Source organism: Ovis aries, chromosome 1 (assembly GCF_016772045.2).
Source record: "Ovis aries strain OAR_USU_Benz2616 breed Rambouillet chromosome 1, ARS-UI_Ramb_v3.0, whole genome shotgun sequence".
Classification (NCBI taxonomy): Eukaryota; Metazoa; Chordata; class Mammalia; order Artiodactyla; family Bovidae; genus Ovis; species Ovis aries.
The window spans coordinates 187,369,722-187,396,606 of record NC_056054.1 but is presented as its reverse complement, the minus strand read 5'-3'; the positions used below and the strand labels follow the sequence as shown (position 1 = coordinate 187,396,606).

The 26,885-nt window shown below is 39.0% G+C and overlaps 1 protein-coding gene and 1 non-coding gene across 9 annotated transcripts in view; both read right to left on the bottom strand.

Moving 5' to 3' along the window:
* Positions 1 to 21,089, bottom strand: part of CD86 (CD86 molecule) — a 66,768-nt gene extending 45,679 nt beyond the window's left edge. For all 8 annotated transcript variants that reach the window (XM_012174287.4, XM_027969414.3, XM_012174398.5 and 5 more), the window contains exon 1: positions 20,939 to 21,089. In XM_012174287.4, coding sequence (XP_012029677.1) covers positions 20,939 to 20,952 — 14 coding nt within the window. In that variant the 5' untranslated portion in view covers positions 20,953 to 21,089. The remainder of the gene's footprint in view (positions 1 to 20,938) is intronic.
* Positions 17,084 to 17,155, bottom strand: TRNAS-GGA (transfer RNA serine (anticodon GGA)). The gene has a single exon. It is a non-coding gene; the product is annotated as a tRNA-Ser (tRNA).
* Positions 21,090 to 26,885: the final 5,796 nt, after the last annotated feature.

Sequence of the window (26,885 nt, the reverse complement as noted above, 5' to 3'; positions counted from 1 at the left end):
CTAGTTGTCCTTGCCTAGACTGTCACTATTACCTTGGTCCACTATTCCTGGAAGTGGATGGTACTGTTTGTTTTGGCCACAGCAGGTGGCAGGTGGGATCTTAGTTCCACACCCAGGGATGGAACCCATGCCCCCTGCGTTGGGAGCCCAGAGTCTTAACCATTGGACCGCCAGGGAAGTCCTAGTGGATGGTACTATTGAATCCGGGGAAGAGTCACAACAAGAAGTATGAAAGGTATGCGAATTCCATGTGGATCTTTCTAAACTCAGTGCTTAGGCAGAAACAGGCTTCACATATATAATCCTGCCCAGCACATGGCTTCTTTTTTCTGACCTTCTCAGGCCTTACAACGCCCTCTGCTCAATTTGGGGACAATCATGTGCCTCTTCATCTGCAGCATTAGAGTCCAGAGGAGAGACAGCCTGCCTCTGAGCAGGGCTCCCCCTTCTCTTAGAGACTGGTGGTGCCGCATGAGGCTGGAGACATTGAAAGTGACCAAGTGAAAACTGCTTGATGTTGTCTGGGTGGAAGAGGTCCAGGGGAAGTAGCACCGGTTTTGGAACTGGTGGTCAGTCCAAGGTCAAATCTTGGCTTGATCCACCGGACCCTGGGCAGATTATAGAATATCTCCCAGCTCAGTCTTCTCATCTATGAATTGTGACTAGTAATAGCTTCCTTGCTATATTGTTGTGAAAAACAAACGAGGTCTTGCATGTAAATAACCTGGCACATAGCATGCTCTGCTGCTATCTAGTCCTCATCACTGCTTTCCCATCTTCTTTTTGGACTTTCCAATCCTCACTTTGACCTTTCCACAAAGATCTTCCTTCCGTCACTGGGAGGATGATCATTCTTCCCCTAAACAGGTTTGTAAACCCCTTCACCTTCCACTGTGACCTCTCAAAACCTGTGTGGGTCCTGGGCCTTCACTCACGTTACTTCCCCTCAGCCACTTCATGCGCATACCTTGGAAACTTCATCCTTTATTCGAATAGGCCTCACCTGGGGTTTTCCTCTGGATTTTACAATCTTATGGTTTTTAATTTGAAAGGGTCTATTTGGTTTCCTTATTGTAACACATGAAATTACCCCACCTATCAGAGCACAGCAAATTAATTCATATTCCATGTAGTTTTCAATTTTTCTTTTCTTCCTGTACTCAGCAATCAAAATATAAGACTGACTAAATTGGAAAGTCCTACTATCAAAACATTTGGAATAATATTTCCCAAATTTCAGTCATTCTGGCTAGTAGTCTCATTTCATGCCCATGCAAAATCTGTACTATTTTTTGTACAATATTTTTCTCTTAACTTACTTTAAGTAAATTTGTTTAAAAAGGAATCCTTACGTCAATATTAAAAAATTTTTAGAGCAGTATCATTTGCCATAAATAAAGGATAAGTAAAAATAACAAGTCACACTAGACTCCAGAATCAAAGATAAGTGTGTTCAAATGCCACCTCCTATAGTTAATAGCTGTGTGTTCTTAGGGAAGTGACTTAACTTCTGCGAGTCTTAGTTTCCTCACAGAAGTAATGCTAAATATCTTCTAATCTCATTGAGGGTCAGATAGGATGACATAATCATATACATAGTACCTCACACAGATTGTGGAAGGTAGTAGTTTCCTTTAAAACTACTGTTTCCTTCTGTTTTCCATATCCCTTCTTTCATCTGCTTACTTTAGTTCTTGCTTAGAGCAGCCTCCTCCAAAGCTATAACATAGAAGTGCAGGGAGATGAGGCAGGCAGCAGAAATAAAGGACAATACAGTGTCATGGAATTCTCCTACTCCATGACCTAGAGATGCAGGGTTGTTTAAGGGACCACAGGAGTCATTCCAGTCTCTTATTCAAGCAAGGAATCCCCCTAATATCATCTCTGATAGATGGAGGTCCAGTCTTTGCTTTTTCACTAATGTTGGAAAGCTCACTATCTGATGAGACAGTTCTAAGAGAAAAGCCTTCTTTATAATAATCCTGTCATCCACCTTTCACTCCTCACTCCCAGAAATACAATCCACTTGTCCCTGCCATATTTTCTAAAACTACCAGAATATATGTATCTATATCTAGATATAAAATCCTCCAAATAGTTGAAAGCAAATATTATAAATTTCCTTAATAGTCTCTTCTTGCAACTAAATATAATCAGCTGTTCCCCGTATGATTTGTTCTTCAGAACCATAATCAGCTGGGGCTTCCTAGGTGGGACTAGTGGTAAAGAACCTGCCTGCCAATGCAGGAGACAGGAGAGATGCAGGTTGGATCCCTGGGTCGGGAAGATCCCCAGGAGGAGGGCACAGCAACCCATTCCAGTATTCTTGCCTAAAGAATCCCGTGGACAGAGGAGCCTGGTGGGCTACAGTCCACAGGATCATAAAGAGTTAGACAGAGCTGAAGTGACTTAGCACACACACCGACACGTGCACCCTAATCAACTCAGTGGCTCTCACACTGGCACCCATCTCCCTGAGTTTGTCAAATATCTTTTTGCTCACAGAATGAAACAGGCAGTGACAAGATCACTTTTGTAAATGGGTCAGAGATCAAATTAGCCTATATACATTTCCACTGGGAGGTTGGCTGACCATGACTTTTTTTTTCACATGTCAAGTCAGATCACCACCCTCTGGCCCCAGCTTGTGTAACAGTATTTGGGGCCAGTGTTCAGCCAATCAAAATTACTTTGAATCCCACATATTTCATCCATTGTAAATTAGCCATCCTTCCAAGCCCGTGCCACTTGAAAATCTTATAAGAAGGCTCACCAAGGCTCATCAGAGCCAAGGATACAGAGGGTTCAACAGTGATGGTGGTCAGCAGTTTCAAATGCTGAGAAGAGGTCAAGCAAAATGAAAATCAGTTCCTTGCGTTAATGAGGAGGAAGTTGCTGGTAACCTCAGAAATCTGCCTTCTGTGTGGGGCTGCTTCCTCTACTGCCTCCCTCCCAGATGTTCTTAGGTCTGAGGAAGCCATGGCTACCGGGAAAGCAGCAGGAGGGGAGTGGCTTATAGACAGTGGCTGAGTGGAGGAAATGGACTCCTTCCCTATGTCCTTGCCCAGCTTTGCTCAAGAGATGTTCCTCTGGGACCACGTAGTTAGGGTCCACTCTGGGAGGCAAAGCTAGAAACCTGTGGCATTTGGAAACATCCACTTAGCTGAATTTTCCAGTTCCAGTTGTATTCGTTGTTATATATATACGGCTTTCTATGGCCAGGGGTCAGGAGGCACTCTAAAAGCATTCCAGGTGGTGGTGGTGGTGGTGGTTCTGATACTAGCCAAATAGCTTCCACAAATAATTGTAGAGGCATAACTTATTGAAATGTTAATTAGTGTTTGTTTTCTGGGCTTCCTTGATACAGAGGTTTTTTACAGAGGAGAAAGCAGAAGAGACCTAAAGTCAAAGACACTTTTGGACTTTTGTGAAAGCCCCTGGAAAAGACAATGTAGGTGCCCTAGAAGGTGAGAGGCGAGACAGAGAGTGCTTTTGAGATGCAGAAGGGAGGGAGAGAAGGGCAGAGGTGTGGGGGGCCTGTGCATAGTGGGATCCAAGCAACCCACACCCTGCTCCCAAGGGCACAACAACCTCAGGGGAGATGGTTCATGCAGGAGACCCACCCTCAGTGAATGACCTCATTCCCCACTGTGGCGTGGGGGCAGAAAGCTGCCAGACTTCACAGACCACTATGGGCTGGAGAATAAGGAGGCTGATAGCAACCAGTACAGACCAGGACTTCCACCACTTTTTAGGCACCAGGTAAGCTTCTGAATTTTGACTGGGCCACAAGCAGGGGAGGGCACCCCTGTATGATCAATCTGGAAGGCAATTAGTCCTGAATATTCATTGGAAGGACTGATGCTGAAGCTGAAACTCCAATACTTTGGCCACCTGATGTGAAGACCTGACTCATTTGAAAACACCCTAATGCTTGGAAAGATTGAATACAGGAGGGACAAGGGGATGACAGAGGATGAGCTGGTTGGATGCCATCACCGACTCAATGGACATGAGTTTGAATAAGCTCTGGGAGTTGGTGATGGACAGGGAAGCGTGGTGTGCTACAGTCCATAGTGTTGCAAAGAGTTGGACACACCTGAGCGACTGAACTGACTGACTAACTTGTCTAACTGTCACAGTGGGGGCTCACAGGTGGGATTAAGAAATAAGAAAAGTGATGATGTCTTACACACTTGGACTCATGGACAGAACTTCACACCCTATGTGTAATGTAATCCAAGCATGGGGGCCCAGGATTGAACTGTAAACACAGTTTCTGAATTGTTCTTTATTTAGAACAGCTGCAGCCCAGGGTTGGGTCCTATTCTTATTGCCAGCCTTGCTGCACAACCTCTAATGATGCAGGAGAGTTAGCCATCCCAACATCTGAGTCTACTTTTAATGAAATTCTGCTGGATTCACAGACAGGTTCCCTAACCCCACCTGAGAGAGAGAGCATAAAACATCTGCTATAAAATTTACCTCTTACTGCTGTTGTAAAATTGTCTTTTTAGAACCCTCCCTACTTGAGGCATAAACACTCTGACCACAAGAGAAAGAAAAGACAAGTCACAGACTGGAAGAAAGCATTTGTAAAACACAAATCTGATAAAGAACTGGTATCTAAAGTGTACCAAGAACTCTTAAACCTCAAATATAAGAAATCAACTCAGTTTAAAAATGGCAAAAGATCAGATCATACAAAAGTCACCAAGGATATACTGATGGCAAATAACCATATGAAAGGATGCTCAGTTTCATATATCCTTAGGGAATTGCTGATTAAAACAACAAGGAGCTACTAACAACACACCTGTTAGAATGGTTAAAATTGACCAAACTGACAGTGCTCAGTGCTGATGAGAATGTGGGGCAACAGGAACTCTCACTCATGGCTGGTAGGAATGAAAGGTGCTTTGGAACAGTTTCTTATAAAACTTAACATAAGCCTCCCATATGACCCAGCAGTCATGCTCCTAGGTATTTACCTGATGAACTGAAAACTTAGGTCCCCACAAAAACCAACACACAAATATTTACAGCAGCTTTACTCATTATTCCCCTAAACCAGAAGCAACTAAAATGCCCTTTAATAAGTGTATGGATAAGCAAACTGTGATACATCCATACAGTGAGATATTATTCGGTGATTAAAGCATGAGCTATCAAGCCACAAAAGACATGGAAGAAGCTTAAATTTGTATTTTTTGATGAAAGAAGACAGTTTGAAGAGACTCTATACTGTATGATTCTGACTAGATGACCTAGAAAACACGAAACCACGAGAGACAGTATGAAGATCAGTGGTTGCCAGTGTCCGTGAGGAGGGGTGAACACGTGGAGCACGGGGGATTTTGAGAGCAGAGAAACTGCTCTGTGTGATACTATAGTGGTAGATACAGGTTATTATAAATTTGTCGAAATTCATACAACACCAAGAGCGAGACAAAGTATAGAAAAGAATGATGATAGAAAGTATTAGTTGCTCAGTTATGTTCAATTCTTTGCGGACATGATGTTGTCTGCCAGGCTCCTCTGTCCATGGGATTTCCCAGGTAAGAATACTGGAATGGGTAGCCATTCCCTTCTCCAGGGACTTCCTGACCTTGGCATTGAACCCAAGTCTCCTGCATTGCAGGAAGATTCTTTACCATCTGAGCTACCAGGGAAACCCCTGTTAGAAATTCATCAAAATTCATAGAACACAAAGGGGGAGACTTAAGGTATGGACTTTAGATAATAATACATCAATATTGGTTCATTAATTGTAATAGATATACCACACTAATGCAAGATGATAATAATAGGGGAAATGGTCTACAAAACAGGGGTCATATGGGAATTCTCTGTATTATCTGCTTAATTTTTCTGTAAATCTAAAACTATTTAAAAAATAAAATCTATTAATTAAACACACAGACGTACTAACCACATACATTGATTCCTGGTAAAGCAACCAAATGAATGTTGTGACATTTTAGAGGGCTTCTAGACTAGTGGGTAAGAAATTAGCATCAATTTCACAGTCCAAAGGTTCACTTCTCCGTGTTGCACACTTGTAATCAGATGCCACACATAAAATGCTGCAGTGGAAAATCTCCAGTTTTGTATTTCTGCCTTCCATTTTGACATTTTTTCCCCATCTTTCTGGTGTGAAACTGTAGATTTTTTTATGTCAGTTCCTTAGGTAAATCAAAGGAAAAGCCCCCATTGTTTTCTAAGGGCCAGATCAATTAAAAATAGCTTTCAGTTCCATGTTTCTGGAGGAACATTCTTAGAAATAAAATAAGTTTCTTTTTTTCTTTGGAGGGGATGCAATCTTGACTTATAATTGAAATAAATTTTACATAGTTAAGTATTGTTGGGTATTTTTCTCTGAACCAAAATTCTGCAGCCTCAGTATTAATATCCTGCAAGTAGGTTGACAAGGTAGGTGAGACCCTCTAACCCTCTAACACGGCTCCCCTCCCATCTTAGGCTGGCTTGTTTGGTCTCTCTAGATGCCCCTCCTTTATTCACTTTCTCATGATGCAAATTCATACCTATCATTCATGCATGCTAAGAAAGAGGCCGTGTGTCTTTTTTCTTAACTTGTGTTTGATCAACTTCTGAACACCAAAACTAGGATGCATAATACACTTTTGCCTAGATGTCCTCTAAGAAGTCAGAAAGGCAAGGGGCACCAGTGGTTATTTGCAAGATTCTATCAAGTGAATGCAAAAGATTCTTGTGGGCACGTTCTGTCAAAATCACGTGGTGGCTTAACAAAACGTACCCTAACTTCAGCAGCAAAATATGCTTCTTTGTATTGAAGATTACATTAGCATGTACTGAAAAGCAGGTTAAGGGAAAAAATTGTCGAAAGGGTGTCAGGATACATCCATTTTAGAGAAAGAAGTTCTGTTGTACCAGAGATGGGGGTGAGCTTCAGATGGGCTGTTCTTTGTTGGTCTGGGGTGAGTGAGGAAGGGGAGGAAGATGGAGGTGGATACAACAACCCCGCCATGTGAGGAACCAGCCATCCCATATTCAGGATCTGAGAATGATCCGTGGTCTGGTGGAGACAGGGCAGAATGGAATGGGGATAGGCTTCAACACATCCAGAAATTAGGAGTTTCTGAGAAGTGTGATGTCTGCAGTGTGAGGAATGGCGATGTTTGTCTCTGTGGCCCTTCACTGGGGGACAGGTCCTAGTGACTAGCTGGGAACTGGACTGCAGGACAGAGACCAGGATTAGAAGCAGCAAGATAACACCGAGAACACCCCTTCCCACCTGCCTGCCGTGTGTACACACACCTCCTGGAAGGACTGGGCAGAGCATCAGGGCTGCTGCCAGAGCATCCATGGGGACTGGAAGTGACTGTAGACTCTACCGGCAGCCAAATAGGCGCATTTTATGCTTCACCTGTGTTCCCACCCGTCTTTGTATCTCAGTTAACATTTCCCATTTTCCAATAATTCTTAAAAATCCACAGATGGATTTAGAATTCCTACTTTTTAATTTGCCTTCATTCATCAACAAATGCTTAACCAGCCTTGACTGAGCGCAGGCCTTGGGCTAGCCCTGGGGTCCAAGGTGAGCCAAAGCCAAGGGTCCCTGCCCTCCCGTATCCTGCAGGAGATTTGCACAGTTTATAATGTCAAGGCACGTGCATGCTAAGTCGCTTCAGTCGTGTCCAACTCCTTGCGACACTATGGACTATATCCCCCCAGGTTCCTCTGTCCCTGGGATTCTCCAGGCAGGAATACTGGAAGTGGGTTGTAAAGCCCTCCTCCAGGGGATCTTCCCGACCCAGGTATTGAACCCACGTCTCTTACGTCTCCTGCATTGGCAGGCAGTTTCTTTACCACTAGCGCCACCTGGGAAGCCCCAGTATTTTTAGGGTACTCACCAGCAGCTGATTTTCAACATAAACAACTTCAGTTACATATGATGCCCTAATGATCAGATCCCATCTTAAGAGCATGAAATAGATTCTAACTAGATTAGGTAGGCCACAATTAGGAAAAATTTCCCCAGGCCCTCCATCTCAAGGATAGGCTATCTGAGAGATACTTCATATTTTAAGTAGTTACAGTGTCTGCATGTCTATTAATCATGGGTGGCCCCAATTGAGAGAGCTCACTTGAAGGAGGGGTAGACTCAGTGATCCTTAACTAATTTAGTAGTTCTGTACTCTAGCTATTCAGGTTTATTATAATACAATCTTACAATCTCAGGGCTTCCTCTGATAGCTTACACAAAAGATGGCCTATTAGTTAACAAATAACAAAACTACATAAAATCTTTCCAAAAGGAATAAAATCTATACAGTGGCAAGTTAAAAGATTGATACAATAAACTGCCAGTATTGGTGATGGCACTTTTCAGGATCTAACGAAATAAATATCTGATTCCAAAGTGATATCCTTTCAGTCTTAGCATTATTGAACATCAATTCAGAAGATTGTGATCTCTGAATTTAAAGTGGCCCCTTGCTTAAGAATAGGTGCTTACACATTCTGAGAAACTGTTGTTTCTTTCTCAACAGTTTGTGAAATGACAAAGCATTTGACATTTGTCATTTCCTTTATAACCTCAGTTGGAAGAAATAAAATGAGGTAATATTCTAAAATGTAAAAGTTGCTAGAAGAGTTACTTCCATATATTTTTTCCTATGTGTGCAGAGGAGAGAATATAAACATAACAAAACTAACACATTTTAACAAATGGTAGCAGATTTCAACTTTAGGGAAGCACAAAGATCTGTGAAAGCACCTCTTTATGCAAAATATTTATATACGAGTATAAATAAAATGTACACTACAAAGTAAAATAAACTAGACTGGGGCATACAGAGCACAGCTAATATGACTAAGCTTGTTAAAAAAAAAAAAAAAAAACCGCTGGATTTTTTAAAGCTTCCATTTCACAACAGGGTTGAGGGAGGGGGCACTGCATTACCCAAAGGCTCACTTCCCTGTGTCATCTCTGTAACCAAAAGCAAAGCACAGAAGACTTCTGCGAACCTTTAAAATATGCATTTGTCAACTTGGATTTGCAATTTTCAAGTTGGTAGTGCAGAACCATAGATGTGTAATTTTTGCAGTTCCCTTTATGCACCTTTATCTGGAAAATTCTAAAGGTCCACCACCACACAGATGTGTTGGTGCCTAAAAGGAATTTTCCAGTAAAACACGATGTTGCTCTTCCTACTCTTCAGCAATGTGAGTAAAGTTCTTTTTGAAAAGTGCCCTAAATAGATTCCCACACATCTGGTTTAAGACTAAAAACAATTTCAAATAAGACTTGCGCTGGTTAGCTACAGTTTTAATGTGAGGAGTTGGAATTTTTAAGAAGGATAGCACTTGTAAACCAGTTTCATCTTCATGTCTCGTGGATTGAAGACAAAATATTGTATTTGTCATCACACTTGAGTTGCATTTTCACTGTGCATGGCCTATTTGCATACAAACAAAAGAGATTATTTTTAAAAGAGGTTTTCTGTGTTTTTGTTTTGGTCCTTTGGGATGACTGTGGTAAGACAGGACCAAGCCATTTTCATAACTTGGATTTCACACGTAAGTTTAGGTGACCCCCTCACTTCCCCTCCCTCACCACCCACTTCCAATTCATTGGCGGCCCATGTTAGGATCTCGGTCACCACTTGTCAGGACTATTGCAACAGACTCCAAGCTGATTCCTTCTCACTATGCTTTATCCCAGTGGTCCCAACCTTTTTGGCACCAAGGACTGATTTTGTGGAAGACAGTTTTTCCACGGACCAGGGTTGGGGGATGGTTTCAGGATGATTCAAGCACATTGCATTTCTTATGTGCTTTATTTCTATTATTATTATATTAGCTCCACCTCAGATCATCAGGCATTATTAGATCCCAGAGGTTGGGGTCCTCTGCTTTACCCTACCATTATCTTTCATCAAGAACAATCTGATTAATGGAATGTCCTTGCTTTAAAGACTTACTCCCTGTTCCTCATGGATAGTTATCACACTTCTTACTTAGCAAGACCCACGAGGCCCTTCACAGCCTGAATCCGAGTTTTCTCTTCTACTTTTATTGATCAGCTCATATAACTCACCCTCTAGTCACACGAACTGTTCTCTAGTTTTGGACCCTCACAAACCCTTTCATGACTCTTTGCCTTCTTTACCTTTGCACAAACTGTTCCTTCTGTCTAGAATGCCTTTCCTGCCTTCTCTGTTTGGAAAATACTTATTTTCCTTTAAGATTCGATCGTTCCACAGTTCACAGTTGAAACCTTTTTTATTTTTTTGGGCCATCCTTCCCTCCTCTTTTCACAATATCTCTATCGTCCTTGCTCCAAAATCACATGATGTATTCTTCCATTATAACAATTTCCTCATTGTGCTACAGTCTCACTGCTCATAACGGCTCTCCTATCCTGTGCTCCACAAGTGCAGGGGGCATGTTTTATTCCCCTTTGCATTCCCGCTGCTTAGCAAAGGAACAGGTCCAATAAATGTCCTTAAAGCTAACATCTGTTAGCCAATTGCTTATGAGCTAGGTGCTCTGCTAAGTATTTCAAATCTATCACTTCATTTAATCCGCACAGCAAACATACAAAGTTTACAAGAGGAAACCGTTTCAGAAAAGTTAGGCCACTTGCCCAGGGACACACAGCTGGTGATCTCAAGATGCTGGTGAGATATAGAATTGAATCTTTCATAATTTCTAGCTGATAATGCTATGTGACTATCGTTAGAATGTCAGGTGTCAGCGTACTTTTTTGTGTGGTTTGGCACTTTTTGAGTAAGTCTCTCTACTCTGCCCCTTACTAATTTTGTGATGTTGAGTGACTTACTAAACCTCTCTAAACCTCAATTTCCTCATTTTGTTTTCAATGGGGGAAAATAATACTCAGCTCACACGGTTGTCGTAAGGATCCAGGGACAACAGCTTACGTATGTTCCTAGCCCTGTCCCAGCCATCACAGCTATCACTGTCCCTGTTCTGAGCCACACATTTCATATTCCTGCATTAGCTCACTTCATCCTTTTCCTCTAAAAACAGAAACTGTTAAACCTTCTAACTGATGAATTAACTGAGACTTAGAGAAGTAAGTAACCTGCCCCAAAGTTCCTTTAAGCTAAGCAAATGTTTTTCCTAAAGCCCCTCACAACTGAATGAGCCCCTCAGATCGATACCTAAGTAGTGTGTAAAGGGATAATTCTGCCTGAATGTGTGAAAATTCTGCTAACTGGGTTTCAGCTTGTTTTTCTTTTTTTAACTTTATTTTCTTACAGCTATGAACATTTGTTAAGCCTAACTTACACTTATATATTTTAGGTGGCTTTTTTTTGTTGTTGTTTAGCTTTCACTTTATTCACTTGCCTTGAGCCTGGCCTTCTCTCATCTGTAATTAAGAGGTCTATTATAGCAACTTCTGAGTTATAAGTAAGAATTCATTTGCTAGAATTCAGTGAGAAAAGGCAGAGCCAAAGAAATTAAAGACTTCATTTCAAATATCGGAAATAATAAATTTTAAAGAAAAGAATGTGAAGCCTCAAATATTTCATTTTCACAAGACTTTGCATCCTTTATAAATGCTTATAACCCTTATAGCATTGGTAAGTACCAATTTTACCTTAATTTACAGATGAAGGTGCTAAAGTTCAGGAAGCTGGATGGCTTCCCTAAGGTGACACTGCTAATAAGTACAAAATTACATATTAACTTCTTATTTGACACCAGCCCAACCGACTCAAAACTCAAGCATTTATCCAAGACACAGAACTACAGACAAAGGGAAAACAGCCACTTTTGTGCTCCTGGGGTTTCCTCCCACATGTCACTCTTATAAAAATATCATCATATTTGATATTTACACCACTGAACTCTTTGAGGGCAGAAATCATGTATACTCAGCTTTGGTATACTTCTAATGTGTGGCACTATGTCTAGCATAAAGGTACTGAATGAACTGAAAAAAATTACTAAGGACAGAGAAATAGGCAGTGGTCAAGTTTGCCTGTATATGCTTTTTTAAGGCTTTGGATATAGTCTTAAATTCCAGAAAAGTTATAGCCTTTCACAATCCCACCATCAGTGGTATATGACAATACCATTCTTCATATATACACTGAGCATTTTTACCCTGACCCCCTAATAAAACATAAATTGTTAATTTGACAAATGAAAATATCTCATTGGTGGTTCACTGTCATTTTCCTTAATACTTGGTGAAGATGAGTATTTTGTGTCTTTTAAAATTACATTTTGAACTCTTTATTTTGAAACAAAGCTTCAAAGGTGGTTGGACAAAAGAGTACAGGGAGGCCCTTGTATCTTTCCCCCAATGGTATTGTTTTACATAATGCTAGTACAATGGCAAAATCAGGAGACTGACATCGGTTTAATCCACAGAGCCTATTCAGCTTTCACCAGTTTTAGGTTTCACGTGTACTCCTTATGTGTGTGTATGTAGTAGTTCTCTGCCATTTTCTCACACACATAGATTCGTGCAACAATTGCCATTATCAGGATACTGAACTGATCCATCACCACAAGACTGCCTGGTGTTACCCCTCTGCAGCCACACATGCCTCTTCCTTTCCCCACCACCCCTAGCCATGGCAACCACCAACTGTTCTCCTGTCTGTGATTCTGTTATTTCAAGAATGTCACATAAATGGAATCACCTGGTAGCATTTTGGGATCAGCATTTTCACTTAGCATTATTCCCTGGAGAGTTATTCAAGTTTGTGTATCAGTAGTTGATTCCTTTTATTGCAGGGTAGTATTCCATGGCACATGTGTGCTTCAGTTTGCTTGATCATTCATCCACGGAAGGACATTTTCCCCCCAGTTTTTGACTATTAGGAATAAAGCTGGTATGAATATTCATGTACTGTTGTTTGTGTGAACATAGGTTTTCATTTCTCCAGGATAAATGCCCAACAATGCAATTGCTGTGGTATATGATAAATGTATACTTAGTTTTGTAAGAAATTGCCAAACTGCTTTCCATAGGGGCTGTACTATTTTACAGTCCCAGTAGCAATATCTGAGTGATCTAATTTCTCTACATCCTGCCAGTATTTGGTGTTACCATTATTTTTTACGTTATCCGTTCTAATAGGTGTGTGGTAATATCTCAATGAGGTTTTAATTTTCATTCCCATAATGGATAATGATTTTGAATGTCTTTTCATGTGCTTATTTGTCATCTGTATATCTTCTTTGGGGAAATGTCTTTATATCTTTTGCCCATTTTCTAATTGGATTATTTGTTTACTGTTTAATCTGATAAATGAAAAAACCTCATTGATGTTTGAATTGGCATTTCTTCAGTTTCTACTAAAAATGAACATTTTTTGTTATTTATATATTTTTAAATCACTTAATTATTAACTACATTGGATTGCTTTTGTCACTTCATAATTTTGTTTTCTATTCCCAGTTACACTATAAAAATTATATGTCAGGTTTTTGTTCTATACTCTCCATGGTGCCTTAAAACTATCAGGTTCTTGCTGATAGTTATATTGTTTAGCTGGTTGAAAATAGTCATAAGATGGAGGTGATGATCTAGGTTTTCCTTTTGGATACTTATTATTTCAGGTTTTATCCCATGATTATTTCCTGTCTGGTACTGACTAATTTATTTATTTCACTAAATGCTCATTTAACAAATTTTTATTAGATCTTTAGTAAAGTCAAACCTGATAAATTTGATCCTCAATAATAAAGAAGTGTGATATTTGGGTTGCTTGGCAAAAAATATCCTGAGGCTACAGAAAGCAAATTTTAGGCTCATTCTGACTTTATAGCTTTCTAAGGAAATGCTTCAGTACTTCCCTATTCCAATTCTACTATGCTTTTTTCCTGCTTATTGACATAACATTATGAATGATCCCCCAAATTCCACTCAGGCTTGTCTTTTCCTTTACATCATCAGATTCACCACAGGCTTACAACATCCCCTTTACAACATCAGATTCATCATAGATTTCGTCTCTGGGAAGCTTTAAACAACACATTTCTTAGGGCTTAACAAAAGAGAATGTAATCTGTGTTAGTACCAAAAATCCAACATGTAAAATGACAGCTGGAAAAAGCAGAGGAGACACCAGGTCTGTTTGGCTGACTCCGAGGTGTCTCCTTGTGGCTCTTTCCGGGCAGCATAGATGAGCTTGGTTCAGTGAAGAGGTCCCCTTTCATCACTCAGTGTTTTGTGGGAGTGGTCTATCTGCTGTCTCTCTTCTCAACTCTCTAAGACCTACCCTTCTGTTAGCTGAGTGCTCCGCAAAGGTCGCCACAGACCTCTGGACTGATATTTCCAGTCATTCTCCTACTTCACCTTTCTGCAGAATTAACACTGTGACTACCCTCTACATTGTGGAATATTTTTCTCCTCTTAGCTTAGGTGACCTAATCCTTTTTTTGGTTCCTCCCTCACCTCTCTGAAATACTTATTCATGGTTTCTTTCTCTATCTGCCCTCTCATCAAAGGATTATTTACACCCACCAAATGGACTAGATTGTTAGGAATGTGGTAACAAAGTACTGAGTGGCTTAAATGGAAATTTATTGTCTCAGTTTTGGAAGCTGGAAGTCCAAAATGAAGTTATCAGCAGTGCTGATTCCTTCTGAGGGTTATAAGGGAGGGATCTGTTACAAGGCCTCTCTTCTCGGTACACAGCTATCTTCTCCAGGTTTCTTTACATTATCTTCCCTCTATGCTTGTTTCTGTGTCTAAATTTCCTCTTATTTTATTTTTTTTATTTTTTATTTTTTTTTTACTTGTTGGATTTGGTTTTATTCCAATGTTATCCAAGTATCACTGCTTTGGTAATCATTGTTTTAAGAGTTCATTTTTCTGAGATTTTTTGAATACTCTTCTATGAAGATGTTTTTATAACAGAGGTTGTTATTTTAAGTCTTATTTCAAATATCTTCTAACTAAAAAGTGTAGTTGAAGCCACTTCTCTTTTTTTTTTTTTCAGGTTCTAAGTTTTTTTGTTTTGTTTTTTTCTTTTTTTAAAAAATTTTTTAAATTTTATTTATTTATTTATTTATTTTTTATTTTTTATTTTATTTTATTTTTTTTTAAAATTTTAAAATCTTTAATTCTTACATGCATTCCCAAACATGAACCCCCCTCCCACCTCCCTCCCATAACATCTTTCTGGGTCATCCCCATGCACCAGCCCCCAGCATGCTGCATCCTGCGTCAGACATAGACTGGCGATTCAATTCACATGATAGTATACATGTTAGAATGTCATTCTCCCAAATCATCCCACCCTCTCCCTCTCCCTCTGAGTCCAAGTCCATTATACACATCTGTGTCTCTTTCCCTTTCTTGCATACAGGGTCATCATTGCCATCTTCCTAAATTCCATATATATGTGTTAGTATACTGTATTGGTGTTTTTCTTTCTGGCTTACTTCACTCTGTATAATCGGCTCCAGTTTCATCCGTCTCATCAGAACTGATTCAAATGAATTATTTTTAATGGCTGAGTAATACTCCATTGTGTATATGTACCACAGCTTTCTTATCCATTCATCTGCTGATGGACATCTAGGTTGTTTCCATGTCCTGGCTATTATAAACAGTGCTGCAATGAACATTGGGGTACATGTGTCTCTTTCAATTCTGGTTTCCTCGGTGTGTATGCCCAGCAGTGGGATTGCTGGGTCATAAGGTAGTTCTATTTGCAATTTTTTAAGGAATCTCCACACTGTTCTCCATAGTGGCTGTACTAGTTTGCATTCCCACCAACAGTGTAGGAGGGTTCCCTTTTCTCCACACCCTCTCCAGCATTTATTGCTTGCAGATTTTTGGATCGCAGCCATTCTGACTGGTGTGAAGTGGTACCTCATTGTGGTTTTGATTTGCATTTCTCTAATAATGAGTGATGTTGAGCATCTTTTCATGTGTTTGTTAGCCATCCGTATGTCTTCTTTGGAGAAATGTCTATTTAGTTCTTTGGCCCATTTTTTGATTGGGTCGTTTATTTTTCTGGAATTGAGCAATCTTGAGAAAGAAGAATGGAACTGGAGGAATCAACTTGCCTGACTTCAGGCTCTACTACAAAGCCACAGTCATCAAGACAGTATGGTACTGGCACAAAGACAGACATATAGATCAATGGAACAAAATAGAAAGCCCAGAGATAAATCCACACACATATGGACACCTTATCTTTGACAAAGGAGGCAAGAATATACAATGGAGTAAAGACAATCTCTTTAACAAGTGGTGCTGGGAAAACTGGTCAACCACTTGTAAAAGAATGAAACTAGATCACTTTCTAACACCACACACAAAAATAAACTCAAAATGGATTAAAGATCTAAATGTAAGATCAGAAACTATAAAACTCCTAGAGGAGAACATAGGCAAAACACTCTCAGACATAAATCACAGCAGGATCCTCTATGATCCACCTCCCAGAATTCTGGAAATAAAAGCAAAAATAAACAAATGGGATCTAATTAAAATTAAAAGCTTCTGCACAACAAAGGAAAATATAAGCAAGGTGAAAAGACAGCCTTCTGAATGGGAGAAAATAATAGCAAATGAAGCAACTGACAAACAACTAATCTCAAAAATATACAAGCAACTTCCTCTTATTTTAAAACATATCAGTGATCTTGGATTAGGGCCCACCCTAACAATCTCATTTTAGCTTGATTATCTATGCAGAGACTCTGTCTCTAAATACAGTTACATCCTGAGGTCCCATTAAGAAGAATGGTACTTTCATATACTACTGATTGTGGGATTGTGAATGGCTATAATTTTTCTGGAAAGCAATTTAAGACTACAGATTTTGAGGGGATACAATCAACCCTTAACCCTTAGTCCCTAGAATCACTTTTTCTGTATCTCAGGTGCTCATGTAGAAATTCAGTAAATATACTTTGTCTTTCCGTGGACATGTCCTCCTCTTTTTTTTTTTTTAACTGAAGTATAAAAGTGTGAAGTTGCTCAGTTGTGTCCGAATCTTTGCGGCCCCATGGACTGTAGCCTACCAGGTTCCTCCCTCCATGGGATTCTCCAGGCAAGAGTACTGGAGTGGGTTGCCATTTCCTTCTCCAGGGGATCTTCCCAACCCAGGGATCGAACCTGGGTCTCCAGCATTCCAGGCAGATGCTTTAACCTCTGAGCCACCAGGGAAGCCCAACTGAAGTATAGTTGATTTACAAAATTGTGTTAGTTTCAGGTGTATGGCTGTCCTCTTCCTATCTCTCTCCTCTTTGGGTTCCAGTGACACCATTTTTTTCCTACCTTGCTCTGCTCTCTCTCGAGTCCCTCCTTGATGTCTAATGTGGACTCTTTATTCTCATATACCTCCCTCGATCTTGAAGTTTTCCAGGTTCTATCCTTGGCTTCCTCTTACTCCACCATCCCCTCTCCCTAGCAATCTCACCCACAAAGAGAATTTCAACTATAACCTATACTGAGGCTGAAGACCTTTAATGTTTTCTGCAGCCCATACCTCTTTCCTGAACTTTACACCTGTATATCTGCTTGTCTGCTTGGACATCACCATTTAGCTGCTCCAAGAGATCTCAAATTCAGTATGTTAAAAAATGAATTCAAATTCTGTCCTCTTTCCCCGTGGCCCAAACCCATCCACATTTTGGGAAGGGGATGCCACTATATACTTAGATCTCTCCTTTCAAGCTCAATATCTGTCAAAAAGCAAATTCTGCCAATTCTAGTTTGTAAATATCTCCCAAATGTGTCCTCTCCTCCCTGATCCCACCATAACTGCCCTGGCCTCATGTTCTCAACACCTCTCCTTGAATCAGTTTCCTATAGTCTTATTAGTCTAATAATTTCCTAAATGATTTCTTTGTTACCTCAAATCAGTTATGCATTCTGCTGCCCGTGGAATTAAAAAAAAAAGCTATGGTATTTTTGCTTGTTTATGATTCTTCAAATGTAGGCTGTGATTTGGGGATAATCACAATGCATGCCTGGGCTTGTGGGGGTGGGGGCAGGGGGTTGTCTTTGTTCTGGCTCCTCCCAGGGTCCATCTCTTCCTCTATGAGAACTATCTGTCAGGCATCTTCTTGTAGTATTTCTGCAATTCTACACACCCCTTCTGTCTGTTTGATCACCCCAACCTTGGGGTGGGGGTGGGGTTTATTTAAGTTATGTAGACTCCCCATGAAGCCCACAGCTTGTGGTCTATAAAAGCCATCTTTTCTCTCCTGCAATAGCTCTTTGCTCCTGGCTTCATCTCTGCATCTAACTCAGGTCTCAGCTGCTTTACCCTCATCCCCCTTTCCAGTGTTTGACTTCCTGCTGTGATCAGAGTCATTCTCTGGAAGTGGCTGGACTTATCCTTGGACTCTGCCTGTTTCATGTCAGCTCCCCTGGGAGCCCAGCCTAGGGTTGCCCTGAGAGGCTCAGAGCAGACTGAACACTTATGCTGGACAAAAATCTTCCTGACTTCTAGTCCTAGCATTGACATCAAGTAGCTGTATCATCTTGGACAAATGACCTCCCTTCTATATCTTAATCCTAACTGTAATAGTAATAAACAGTATTAATAATCACTGAGTACTTTTCAAAGCAACTTAGAACCTTACACGGATTATCTCATTAAAATCTCACACTTACACAATTATCCCCATTACACAGTAAAACACTAAAGAATTTCGATTGTTAAGCAACTTGTCCAAAGTCACACACCTAGAAAGTGAAAGAGTCCGGCACAGAAACCCAGCACTCTGGTTCCTAAATGTGGCCAATTAACCCCTGCACTGTTCTTCCTTTTACCATGCAGCTCTCTCTAGAGCCATACTATCCATTTGCAAAAAAAGGAAATGAGCATTCTGATCTCTTCCACATAGAATATTTTATGAAAACAGGTTTATCAGGATCTAGTGATTTATGGGTAGAGAGAGTATGTTTTTGAGGAGTCAAGAGACAGTCAAGAAACAAAAAAAGTTAATCAAAAATGACCCAAGCCCTAACAATGAAACTCCACAAATAATGAGTGATCATGTACCACTGGACAGCTGGCTGCTTTTCTGACAGAAGCCAGCTATTGGTATGTTTTCTTATTTTTCTAGCTTTATTTTTCTGCCTGCAGATGTGAACCAAATTCAAAAGCACAAAGTAGAAAATAGAAATCGTCTGTATTTCTGACTAACATTGTGTGTATATAGGTATTATGTATAAAAGTAGTAGCAGTGTACATTCTGGGTTTTTTGTTTTTATTTTTCTGTAGGCGAAACAACATGAAGAATTGTTCTACACTGGAAGTTTTTAATAATTGCATGGTATTTCATTATGGATGTTCCATAATTAACCAGCTACTTAATGTTTAGACATTTATTTCTAAGATTTTCCCTATAAGAAACAATGGCAAGAAAAATATGCTTGAATCCTTACAATAAATTCCTAAAAGATGAACTACTTGGTTAATAGGCATATATATTTTCAGAGCTTTTGGTATGTATTTCTAGATTGTCATCTAGAAAGATTGTATTATCATCAACAAGTAACAAGGGTATAAATGTTCCTCCCTCCTTAGAAATGCATAGGATTCTCACTTGCTTTTCAAAATATTTGTCACTTTGCTAAAAGAAAAATGTCATTTCACTCTTAATTTGCATTTCTTTTATTCAGATGGGACTAAACAATATTGGCCATTTATATTTTAAAATTTCCTGTTCATGATCAATTTTCAAGCACGGTGAAACAAAAAGAATCTTAACAACAACAACATACACAGTGGCCTTTGGTTCTATACACATCTGTTGCATAATTAAGGGGTATCACTTCCATGGTTCCACACAATCTGTAAATTCTGAAATTGCTTACTTCTTATATGGGCAATAATTTCACTGGAGGCAAAAGAAGTCTTTACTTGGGAATTAAATTCTAATCTTCTGAAATAAAAGCAGAAAAGCTATCTACCAAACCAGTAAGCACTGGGTAGATGAGGGTTATGTAGATTTTCAAAGAACAATAATAACCAGTAACCCCAGCTGCCACCATCCAAGAGAAGGGTATGTGTGACTTCTTCCAGTAAGTCACTGCTATGGGGGCCTGCCAGGGCTTGGAGAAACCCTGTGGTGCAGGGCAAAACGGAAAGAAAGATCTCAGCTTTACTCCTTCTGACCATTGCGATCTTTAGTTAATTATTTAGCTTCTTTAAGCCACAGTTTTCTCGTCTATAAAACACAATGATGATATCATCTGTCTGAGAGTCATTACAAAGATTAAAATATAGTGAAATCACAGTAAACTTAGAGTATATCGTGCATATTTAATACCCAGTAGCAAACTGAATTATTCCACCTCCTTCTGCTACTTCGCCCTGCTCAGAATCTCCCATGGCCTGTTTGTGACTCACTATCTGGATTCTGTATTTTCTTCTTACACCTCTTCTTATTCCTCTTCCTTTTTCTTGGCCTTTCTTCTACTGTTTCTACCTCATTCCCCACCCCCAGGCCAAACTGAACTTGGTGTCCACTGAATTTATTCCCTGATATTTGTTATACCTGTACAGACATTTAAAAGTTTCCTGATTTGTGAAATCAATAACTGCAACATTTAAAAAGCAAATCTAAAAAATTAAATTATGTAAAAAACCCCTAACAGCCAATAAACATTTTGATATGTCCAGTAATTCACATCTTTAATTAGTAGTCAAATGTCTTTGGTAGGAATTTTTAAAAATCTCCCCTGCCTTGGAGGTATGGGATCAACTTAGAGTGGTAGAGCAAGAAGGGAAGAATGCCTTCAAGACTTTAGCGAACCTTCCGTAGCATAGATGGAGCTTTCTCCCAAGTTTTCCTGCCACATAAATATGCCCTTAACACATAATTAGCATTCTTGGGCAGGAAGGACAGAAAACAGCACTATCCTCAACCTCAGCCTGACACTGAGGTTACCTAATTCATAACTGCCTTTCAAAGAATAAGAATGATCACTCACCATTTAAAACGCATTTTCGCTATTTCTGCTGTTGGGGTTACTTCTGGGAATGGGCTGCGCTTGTCTGTCCGTCTGTCTGTCTGTGCTAGTCCGCTTTACAGTGGCAGGAAGAGGAGCCCCTCCTACACTCGTGAAAGCCTTCCTCCTCAATGACTGTATAATCTGTAACTTTCTGTATTAAAGGCTGTTCCTCTTTTTTTCTACAGATTTTGCCAACACTTGTGGAAGAAATTTAACCCTTTTCTTGCTTTTGAGTGTTTTCACCTAGGTCTAAATGTATTTAAAAAATAATAATTCAGTGGCTTGAGTTCCAAACATGGCATCAAGATGAGACTAAAAATCTCCCCTCTTGAAACTCCCTCAAAAGAGCCTAAAAATTAACATAATTAACAAGAGGAGGGGGAAAGGCCTTTGCATTTATAAGATGGAATAAAAGAATATCCTATAGATTATGCTAAGACAATAAAAAGTATGATTTAATATGGATGCGTACTGGAAATGGGTAGCCTCCCCTTGTGACTTCTACCACCAAGATGACAGAAGATTTCACTGGATTTCAGGGACAAGGGGAAGTTCTCACGTAAGATCTGTACAACCAAGGAGGGCAAACAAAAACCACCACTTTTATTATGTCACTCCTATTATAGCCAAGGATTAAATTGGTCAAAGAAAGGATCCTGAAATAGAGATCTGAAAAAAAAGCAGTATCCTAAAATTAAAAGATGTGCTCTGTGATGACTAGATGGGTGGGTTGAGGGGAGGGGAAGGAGCGAGGGAATATATAAATTTAAAAAGCTGATTTGGGCTTCCCAGTTGATATTGGTGATAAAGAGCCTGCCTGCCAATGCAGGAAACATAAGAGAAGTGGGTTCAGTCCCTAGGTCAGGAAGATTCTCTGGAGGAGGGCATGGCAATTCACTCTAGTATTCTTGCCAGAAGAATCCCATGGACAGTGGAGCCTGCCAGGCTACAGTCCATATGGTCACAAAGAGTTGGACACAACTTGAAGCAACTTAGCACACACAAGACACAATTAAGGAACTCAAAGGGTTCAAACTGTCAAAAATATTTTTAAGAAAATGATTTTCATTTCAAGAAATCACCATGAACATTTTGAATTCCCAAAACAAGGAAAACTAAAAAAAGGAAAGAAATTCAAGTGGGATGAATGCAGAGAAATTTAAACCAGTTTGGCCTCTTAATTAATACTAAATGTCAGAAAACCACAGAATAATAGACAAAAATTTTGAGGTAGTGTTCTCTACCCAGATAAGATGGCTGTTAAATGTGAGATCAATAGGAACATATTACCAAACAGAAAAACTGAAGCAATAAAACACTACCACTAAGATAACCTTCCCAAATAAATTATTTAAATATGTATTCCAGAATAGTTAAAAATGAATTAAAATTGAAAGTCTAAGAATGGAAAAGCTATGGTTAAAGACAGAAAGCTTAGGTGAGCTTTAAAGTCAGTAAAACATATGGAGATAACACTAAAAATAAGTGTTGTAAATTAGTTTAGAAGATTAGAATGTTTAGAAAAAATCATTAGAGATAGATTACCTGTGTTTTTATAGAAATTTGAAAGTAACAGGTGATAGGATTTGGGGAAGATGGCAGAGTAAGAAGCACCAGGAATCTCTCTCATTACTGAGACAATTGCAAAGGCAGACTTTGTCTGATGTAACTATTCTGGAACTCTGCAGTCTATTGCAGGCTCTCAATTTGCAAGGGAAGGTTTGGACTGTAAACTGTGGTTAATTTCTATAAATTTCAGCTGTTGGCACAGAAGCAGATACTCATCTGCCACTCCCAGCTCCACTGCAGGCAACTGGGCACAGTTCCTGGAGCTGCTTGCACATAGCTTGCATGAGTCAGAATGGACAAAAACAAGGCCCCATACTCCAAATATCTGGGGTTTATGTTCTGATCCCTGGTGGCTGCTTCTGATACACAAGCACAGAAAAGAGATGAGAAGCCATTTTGTTGCACTTCCCTCTAGCTGAAATGGCCTACAGAGGATTTAAAGGACTGGTCCCCTTTCTCTTCCTGCATTTTTCTCTTTTTCCCCTTTTTGGAGCCAGATGTTAAAGACTAAGAAATTCAAAAGCACCTGCATATATGGGGAAATTGTGAAAGGCAAAGATTCACAAAAGACATGTGAGAACCTTCACTTTATACCTCAGTCTGATCCTTAGCACAGAGACAAAAAGGAAACAATGTGAAAGATAGCTAATCTGATCTCCGGCGTTAGTACATTATTAAGATTCAAATGTCCAGTTTTCAGTAAAAAAAATCATATCCAATGTATATAAAGAAATATAAAGTATTAAAAGAAAAAAATAAATCAACAGAAACTGCTCTTAAAGACTTCATGGCACACCTACTAGACAAAGACTTTAAAGCAACCGTCTTAAAGATGTTCAAAGAACTAAAACAGGATGCAGAGAAAGTCAATAAAATGATGTATGAACACAATGGAAGTGTTGGTAAAAGAGTTACAAAATCTAAAGAGAAACAAAAAAAAAATTACAGAGCTGAAAAGTACAATAACTGGTATTTTAAAATTCACTAGGAGTCAAACCAAAATTTGAGTAGGCAGAAGAGTCAATGAACTTAAAGATAAGACCAAAAAAAAATTATCAAGATTGAGAAACAGAAAAAAATAAAGATGAAGGAAAATTATTAGAGGCTAGGTTACCCATGGAACACCCTGACATTAATCAACATATTCACTGTGGGAGTCTAGGAAAAGAGAGGGAGAAAGGGGAAGAACACTTCACAAATTTCATGAAAGACTTAAATATAAATATTCAAGCAGTTCAACAAACTCCAATAAGATGAACTCAAAGAACCCTATACTGAGACATATGATGAAATTTCTGGAAAGCAAAATACAAAGAGAGAATTTGTTCATTTATTTTTGGCCATGCTTGGTCTCGTTGCTGCGAGGGCTTTTCTCTGGTTGTGGAGAGCAGGACTTCTGGCTAGGTGTGATGTGCAGGCTTCTCATAGCAGTGACTCTCTTGCTACTGAGCATGGGCTCTAGGCATTCAAGTGTCTTCAGGCTCAAGAGCACAGGCTCAATATTTGTGGCTCATGGGCTTAGTTGCTCCCAGGCATGTGGGATCCCAGATCAGGGATCGAATTCATGTCTCCTGCATGGGTAGTGGACAGTGGATTCTTCACCACTGAGCCACCAGGGAAGCACCAGAGAAACTTCAAAGCATCAGGTGAGAAAGACTTGTCATATACAAAGTGTGAGTCACTCAGTAATGCCTGACACTTTGTGACGCCTTGGACTGTAGCCTGCCAGATTCCTCTGTCCGTGGGATGCTCCAGGCCCGGAATACTGGAGTGGGCAACCATTCCCTTCTCTAGGAGATCTTCCCGACTCAGGGATCGAACCTGGGTCTCCTGCATTTCAGTCAGATTCTTTACCTTCTGAGCCATCAGGGAAGCCCCTTTAAGGTCCTTTATAAAATTATCACCATAATATTAATACGTTTTAGAAACTTTGGAGGCCAGAAGGCCATGGGCCAATATCTTCAAAGCACTAAAAGAAAAACTTATCGACCAACAACCCTATATATGGAAAAACTGTCCTTCAAATGTAAGGGAGAAATTAAGTCATTCTCAGGTAAACAAAAGCTGAAAGGATTGTTTACTACTTTATTTTCTCCACAAGAAATGCTCAAAGGAGTCCTGCAGGGTAAAATAAAAGCAAACTAGAAGTAACTCAAAGTTGTACAAAGAAATAAAGATCTCAGTAAAGTTTAATAAACTGGCAATTCTAAAAGCTACTATCATTAGAACTTTGATTTGTAACTTGATGTTTTGTTTTCTATATAGTTCAAGAGGTTAATGCATTTTTTCAAAATAAATAAAACAGAATGTACTCTTATTTAAAAAGTGGAATATTAAAAAATTAGCTGTATAAGATATACATCAAAAAATACCTCACAGAAATGTTGAAAATAAAAAAATCAAAAAATATATACCATGCGACTACTAATCATAAAAAGATGCTAAAACAAGATATTAATGCATTTAAAAGACTTATTAGTTTGTATTTTGGGCACACAGTGAATAAAGATGTAATTTTGTGATGTCAACAACTGAAAGGGGTGGTGACAGAGCTATAAAGGAGCAAAGTTTTGTTTATTAAAGTTCAGTTCAGTTCATTTCAGTCGCTCAGTTGTGCCCAACTCTTTGCGACCCCATGAATCGCAGCACACCAGGCCTCCCTGTCCATCACCATCTCCTGGAGTTCACTCAGACTCACGTCCATTGAGTCGGTGATGCCATCCAGCCATCTCATCCTCTGTCGTCCCCTTCTCCTCCTGCCTCCAATCCCTCCCAGCATCAGGGTCTTTTCCAATGAGTCAACTCTTAGCATGAGGTGGCCAAAGTACTGGAGTTTCAGCTTTAGCATCGTTCCTTCCAAAGAAATCCCAAGGCTGATCTCCTTCAGAATGGACTGGTTATTAAAGTATAATTCAAATTAGAATGTTACAATTTTAAGATGTTTAAATATAGTCCCCAAGGTAACCACAAAGTTTGGTGGTTACATATATATAGCTATATATAGTTATATATAAAATGATATAAGAAAGAAATTTGAGCATTTCACTATAAAAAAGAAAATACAACTAAACAGAAAAGGAGACAATAGGGTAGGAAAAGAAGGACAAAAAATATCTACAAGGCACATGGAAGACAAATAGCAAAATGACAAAAGCAAGTCTCATCAATAATTACTGATAGTTGAAGACTTCATTAGCCACTCTCCATAATGGGTAGAACAACCAAACAGAAGATAAGCAAGGAAATAAAGGACAGGAATACAAGCCTACTAGATCTGATTAACATACATATAACATTTACCCAACAACAACAGCATTGATCTCATTAACACAAGATATTTTCTAGGATAGACTATAAGTTAGGCCTCAAATTCACTTTCAATGAACTTTAAGGGTTAGATATAATACAAAATATGCTCTCAGACCACAATGCAATAATGTTAGAAATCAATAACAGAATCAAAACTAAAAGTTCACATATTTGTAGAAATTAAGCAACATATTTTTAAGCAATCAGTAGATCAAAGGGGAAATCCCAAGGCATATTAGAAAACCTTAGAGACGAATGAAAACAAAACACATCAAATCTTATGGAATACAGTGAAAACTAGGACTAAGGTGAATAATTATAGCTATAAACACTGATGTCAAAAAACAAGGATATTAAATTGACAACATAAGGAACCAGAAACTTTACAACTTAAGTAACTAGAAAAAGAAGAACACACTAAACCCAAAGATAGCAGAAGGAAGGAAATAACAGCAATTAAGACACAAATAAATGAAAAAGAGAATGGAAAAAATAGAGAAGTCAATGAAATAAAAATGTTGTACTTTTTAAAAGATAAAAAAAACTGACAAACCTTCAGCTAGTTGGATTAAGAACATAGAAGGTCCAAATTACTAAAATATGAAGCAACCAAAGGGTCAAAGGAGGAATTTAAAAAAGTAATCACAAAGAATCTTGAGACAGACAAAAATGAAAACACAAATTACCAAAATTCCGGGTATACAGAAAATGCAATTCTAAGAAGGTAGTTGACAGCAATTAATGTCCATATTAAGAAAGAAAAGAAGTTCTGCTTTAAATCTTTAAGAAGTTATCAGTAAATTTTAAAATTGTGCTATTTTTGTCATCTATTTTACTTTACTCGTGCTTCAAACACAGTACATTGTTATTATTTTGTTTTATACAATCACTTATTTGTTATCACATTTAATCTAAGAAAAAGATTTTATTTTCTTTTATTTATTCATTTTTCATTAAATTTTTTGTGTATACATTCATATCTCATTTTATTGCACTTTGCTTTATTACACTTTGCATATGCTTCATATTTTACAAAATGAAGGTTTGC